Source organism: Filicampus tigris, chromosome 18 (assembly GCF_054856515.1).
Source record: "Filicampus tigris isolate MCC_2025a chromosome 18, RoL_Ftig_1.0, whole genome shotgun sequence".
In the NCBI taxonomy this organism is placed as follows: Eukaryota; Metazoa; Chordata; class Actinopteri; order Syngnathiformes; family Syngnathidae; genus Filicampus; species Filicampus tigris.
Window position 1 is genome coordinate 13,648,954 of NC_141234.1, and position 5,869 is coordinate 13,654,822.

General features: G+C 47.9%; 1 protein-coding gene across 1 annotated transcript; it reads right to left on the reverse strand.

Annotated features, from left to right (window-relative positions):
- Positions 1-342: 342 nt before the first annotated feature.
- Positions 343-5,231, reverse strand: LOC147132633 (major histocompatibility complex class I-related protein 1-like). The gene is made up of 7 exons (XM_086014471.1): positions 4,513-5,231; positions 3,698-3,964; positions 3,055-3,333; positions 2,060-2,371; positions 1,883-2,002; positions 1,765-1,785; positions 343-1,686 (listed from the first exon to the last, which is right to left on the reverse strand). The coding sequence occupies exons 1-7, from the start codon at positions 4,577-4,579 to the stop codon at positions 1,640-1,642; spliced, it is 1,113 nt and encodes a 370-aa protein (XP_085870597.1). The 5' UTR covers positions 4,580-5,231; the 3' UTR covers positions 343-1,639.
- Positions 5,232-5,869: the final 638 nt, after the last annotated feature.

Sequence of the window (5,869 nt, forward strand, 5' to 3'; positions counted from 1 at the left end):
GCGAAGATTGACAACATGCGCGTGGCTGGATAGGGCGCTCGGATCCACCTGCTATTCCCCGCACACATCCACAAGGAGGACTTTCCCCATCGTTAGCTTCAGTTCATGAGCACCACCAACCCGGGCAACGTTTTGGTACCATTCAGTATTAATTAAGGACATTGAGTTTAAATTGCAATTGGGCTGAATTATCATTCTAAATATAGATTAAATTTGTATGATTGACAATTGAATATCCGTTGCATTATTTTGCCAAAGTGTTTCATATTATTGTTATTCTGATTACGACTCGTTGCTTCCTCTAAAGTTACATTACAGTAAAATATAGTGACAAATAAGGAGTTGAGATTATTTGTTTATTCATTTGGTGAATAGTTTAATCCCCCTCACGTAAACATACAGTCCTCTACAGGCTCCGGCGCACGCGTTAAAAACAAAATGAAAAACCAATACAAATGTTTACCTTAGTTTTATTTGGCACAGAGTTTTCCCCCAAGTTTACTCACATGATTTCACTCTCTTCTACATTAAAAAAAAAAGGCGCCCAAGAAAAGTGAAATATGTTTACAAGTATTACTCTTAGCATTTATAGCTAGTTTGAGAGTATTAGTGCCACTCAGCACAGCGTTTAGTTTTGGGTTCAATTTTCAAAAATGCACTGAACATTTATAGCTAAAAAATAAATCATGGCCACAGTGTCTCCTTCAATTTCAATGACTCCATCATTTATAAACAATTCAGGGATGCTGGTACGAGCTGCAAAGTTTAATACAAGTGGACTGTACTTTCATCTTGACTGCCTTTATCATTCTTTTGAGCATACCCTAAATGATGAAGCTGTGAGACACCTATGGTATTTAAAATGAAAAAAACCCGGTGCGATTGTGCCACGATGGACATATGATCCGATTCGTCGACTAATTGCGGCCACCGGTGGCGATTAGTCGACGAGCAAAATAATCGTTTGTGGCAGCCCTACTGGAATGGCTTGCACCAAACATCATTGCGTATTGCGTTTGTGGATGGCTGCAGCGCCACACGAGCGCACAGAGACATTTTTTAAAAAATCGGGAACTGAAAATCCAATCGGGGCTTGAGTGCATCGTTACATCCCTATGAAGTAGGTTTTTGCGTGTGTGAATGTTCAAACTGAGCATACCGTGGACTCACAATAAGAAGTACAGGAATAAGGCCTCTGCATCGTTTTGATGAACACTTGGGCCGACTACGTGACTGTATTTGAAGGTTGAAGCTACTTGGAGAGCTAAAGCAAGAATTTCTTCAGATTCAACCTCTTCATTCTTCTTGGCGTCCAAAAGTTTGACAACCGCTGTTTAGGATGAGAGGGGAGGCAAACCAGCAATGCAAAAATGTGACATCAACCCACCGCAGCGAGTGAACTGCTTGGTCCCCAAAAAGATGATTTCAAACGGAAAAAAGTCCAAGACAGAATGAAGAAGGAACTCAAACAAACCCCCCCCCCACCCCCCACCCCCCACTACACAAAAGCAAGCAAAAACGTTGATCAGTTTCCACCAGGAAGAATAAATGCTGTTTCTGTTTTCAAAGCCAAGCGTGACGGGAAAGCGCTTGGACGGAGACGCCTCTCTCGCGTTGCGTCAGCTAACTCACTCGCGTCTCACTCGGAAGCGGGCCCGGGGGCGAGCTCCGAAGGGGCGTGGGCAGCTGCAAAGACAGCGAGAGACGAAGACCGCTTTGCAGCAAAGCTGGACATCAGAGCTTGACAGGAAGCGTTTGACTTACAAGCTGCGGTGTACTTGGATGCTAGGGAAAAAGAGGAAGAAAGTGTCCGTTTGTTTTGGTCCCAAATCGTGCACGGCGGCGGCGGCGGCGGCGGCAGGCACACATTGGCGTGGCTCACCTGCACCCGCTCGGCTTGTGTGCCGCTTGACAAAGAGGAGCGCGAGCAGCGGCAGAGCCAGCAGAGCGAGGAGCGCCAAGGGGACAGCGACGGCCAGCGTCGTCTTCCCGACTTCTTCCTCTGGACGAGAGCCAAGAGGAAGAGGTGAGAAGGACGACATCAGGCGAGGATTCTCACCTGCGATGATGCGCGCGTTGCTCAGGATGCTCCTTCCGTCCAGCTTGGTGACCATGTCGTCCTTGACGCCCGACAGCTGGAAGACGCATTCGTAGCGGCCCTCGTCCTCGGCCGCCAGCTGCGCTTTCAGGTGGGCCGTCGTCTGGAAGGTTCCGTCGTGGTTGGGGAGGGTCTCTCCCATCTCCACGTCCTCGTGGAGCTCCTCGCCGTCCTTCCTCCAGAAAAGGGCGGCTCTGGAGGGGTAGAACCCGCTGGCGTGGCAGGTGATGGCAGAGGACGGCGTCTTCTGCAGCAGGGACACCGCCGGGAGCTCTGCGCGGGGAGAGGCGGCCACAATGTGCCAGAGGACCAAAGGCGAGAGAACGAATGATGGAGAGGACGCGTGAGGGGACCAAAGATGGAGCGAATGTGCGGGAGCAGGATGATGACAGGACAAAATACGGATGCACATAATGTTTGAGAGGACCAAAGAAGCAAAGAACGAAAAGATGGAGACAAAGTGTGAAGGGACCAAAGATGGAGCGAACGTGTGGGAGCAGAATGATGGCAGGACAAAATATGGATGTACGTAGCATGTGAGAGGACCAAAGAAGGAAAGAACGAAAGAAAGTGTGGGATTAGAAAGAGGGAGACAATGTGTGAGCGCAAAAAAGATGGAGAGAAACGGGAGAGGAAGAAATGCACACATCATTTGTGAGAGGGAAAAAGATAGGGACAAAAGTGAGAGGACAAAAGATGGAAAGACCGGAGATAGGTAGATAGTCAGAGGATGGGGAATCACAACGCGTGAGAGGACCAACGATGGAGATAAGTGTGAGAGGAGAATGATGGAGCGCAGGTGCGAGAGCGCAAAAGAAAAAAGTGAAAAGGGAACGAGCGTGAGATGATTGAAGATGGAATGTGTGAGAGGAGAAAGATGGAGACAATGTGTGAGGGGAAGGCAGCGAGTGCAGCTTGCAATGGCCGCCGTGTTGCTCCAGGGGGCGTGCTGCTACCTGTTCTCATCAGGACGTCCCTCCCATTGCTCACGTGCTTCTTCAAGTAAGAAGGACATTCCTTGGTATGGTAATGCTTCTTGTATTGAAGATCGAAGTCCAGTTGGTCCCACTTGAGTTTGCTGGGGAAAGCTTGCGGCTGGACTGCGATCCATCTCAGCGTCTGCAAGTCAAACGACAGGAAGTCTTCTCCGTCGTAACTGAAGTGAGTCCAACCGTCCACCTCGTCCGTCTCATCGTCCCATTCGCAGCCGTACATCGTCTGGACCGTGTGAACACCTGACACAATCACACACACACACACGCACGCACGCACGCACGCACGCACGCACGCACGCACGCACGCACGCACGCACGCACACACACACACACACACACACACACGCGCGCACACGCGCGCACACCCACACACACACGCACACAAACACACACACACACACACACGTTGAAGTGACGGCGTGTGCTGAGATAAGGTTGCGGGTGTTTGTTTTTTCGCAGCGTAATCTTTTTTTCAGATTTGAAAAATTTGATGAAGACAAAAAATGCTGAAAACGTCTCCCTTATGACCTCAGGTCACGCTTGCAAAAGAGTGTCTGAGCACATGAAATGTCTTTTTCTCGTCGAAAGTTGAAGGGAAACAAACCTCCAGTTTGGTTGAAGCGCTCTTTCCACTTTTCAATGCTGACTTTGTCACCCTGCTCATTACCAATATTGATCTGTGTGTTTCTCTCCCAGTAGTGCGGATCCTCGGCTGTGATTTTGTTCATCCAGTCCTGTTTGGCTTTCAGTTTCCTGCTCTTGCTGTCGTAGTGCGTAATCGGAACGTCGTCAACATAACCAACACTCAAGAACTCTGGAAAGTTTGGAATCTGAGAGGAGGCTGTGTCAAAATACTTGAGCGAGTGAATCACTGAAAGAGAAAACAAAAACATTTTGTTTGTTTGATGTCCAAAAATCTTGCGCTCTTCATATCTGAAATGATTCTGTCTCGAGCTGAAACAACTCTCGACACCTTTATTTTGAAAGCAATGATTATGATTGAGTATATTTTGCCTTTGCCTTCATAAATGTGCTTTTTAAACATTTACAATTTCGACTTCCTTATTAAATAGATTCTACATATATTTTGTATGTCAAAAGCGATGATACGAGATGAACTCTGATGACCACATTCTCCGATTCTGGCAAGTGTGGAATATCGGAGATGACGCAGTTCGGAAATGAAGCACTAAATAAATCCAAAAAACAAAAACATGTTGTCTATTGGATGGCCAAGAAATCCCAACTATTCTAATTGGACATAATTGTGTGTCAAATTGAAACATTTCAAAACTTCCTCCAGGAAACAATGATTTCAAACGGCAAAACTGTGTCCTGAGCAGTTGCAAGTGTTGCTTCCTTCGGTCAAGTCAAGCTGTGAAAAACAAGCTGATCGCGAGAGTCAAGTTGTGCACTTACCAGGCGTCACGCTGTGCATTTGCACCGCCACCACAAACACTCCAAACAAGTTCACCATCTTCCACATCTTCCGCTCCGTTCAGTCCAACCACAGCAAACTGAAAGAAGTCGCCCACCACCTCAGCTCGTGACACGGCAGCCTGGCGTGACGTCACCTGCGCGTCGCGTCGCGTCGCGTCGTCTTGTTCTGTGGCTCAAATGAAGTCGAGTGTGCGTAAAACGAGATGAGAAGAAGCACAGGTGTGGGGTTTTTTTTTGCTTGCTTGCTTGCTTGTGCTGAAACAGCGACACTTCCCTTCCTGGTGGGAGACGTAAGAAGCAAGCGCTTGGTCCTTTCGGGGAAATCACGTGACCGGAGACGAGTTGACGTCCACGCCTCTTTCAGTGCCAATAAACGCACCCCATTGCATTACGAGTGGCATAAAAAAAGGAGTTTTAGCTGTGTTAAAGCAAACGTAATAAAACTCCCCACGGGTGTTATTTCCGAGGCCAACTTTGCAAAATAAACAGTTTGCTCTTTTGGCTGCGGCCACGAGAGAGCCATGAAAACGACAACGTTTGAATTCAACCAAGCCCTGATTCTTCTGCCGACTACGAAAGGCTGGAAACAGACTTCTTTTCCTGGCGATATTTTGCCAAATGAGGTGGCGAAAAGAGTGCGAACTGTGGCCCTGCAGTGTCCACGTCCAATTTGACAGACAGCCCGTGAAGAGAAAAGCGATTGGTCGACAATTTGACGCGTCCGAACGCTGTAAAGGGAAAGTGAAAGTGAAAGTGAAAGCGAACGTTTCCCGGCGCGAGGCGCACAATGCGCCAGCGAGGAGAACAGCTTGGACTGACATTCGTGCACTGAAAAAAATCAAGGTTGAATTGGCTCCATTTTATTTCCTCAAGTGGTTGCACAAAATCAAAACATTTCGAGAGATTTTCACACAATGTTCAACACTGCCCTCTGCTGTAATGCACAATATCACGTCCAACATAAACTACGTGCGAAATAAAGGTCACCAATTGAAATATCATCCATCCGTCCGTCCGTCCGTCCGTCCGTCCAGGATCTATACCGCTTTATGCTCACGAGGGTCGCGGGGGTGCTGGGGCCGATCCCAGCTGTCTTCGGGCAGTAGGCCGGGTACACCCTGAACTGGTTGCCAGCCAATCGCCGGGCAAATTGCAATGGCATGTCAAAGAAAATATACCACATCAGGTGCTACATTAGGTTCGATCAAAGCAGCGTTCATTGCTCGGTTACGCAGTAATGTCAATCAGACGATGCCTATTGCACTTTCGAGTATTCACAGACCGGTTACGCTAAATCACATTAAGTTGAAATATGTTTTCATACGTGTTTTTGTTG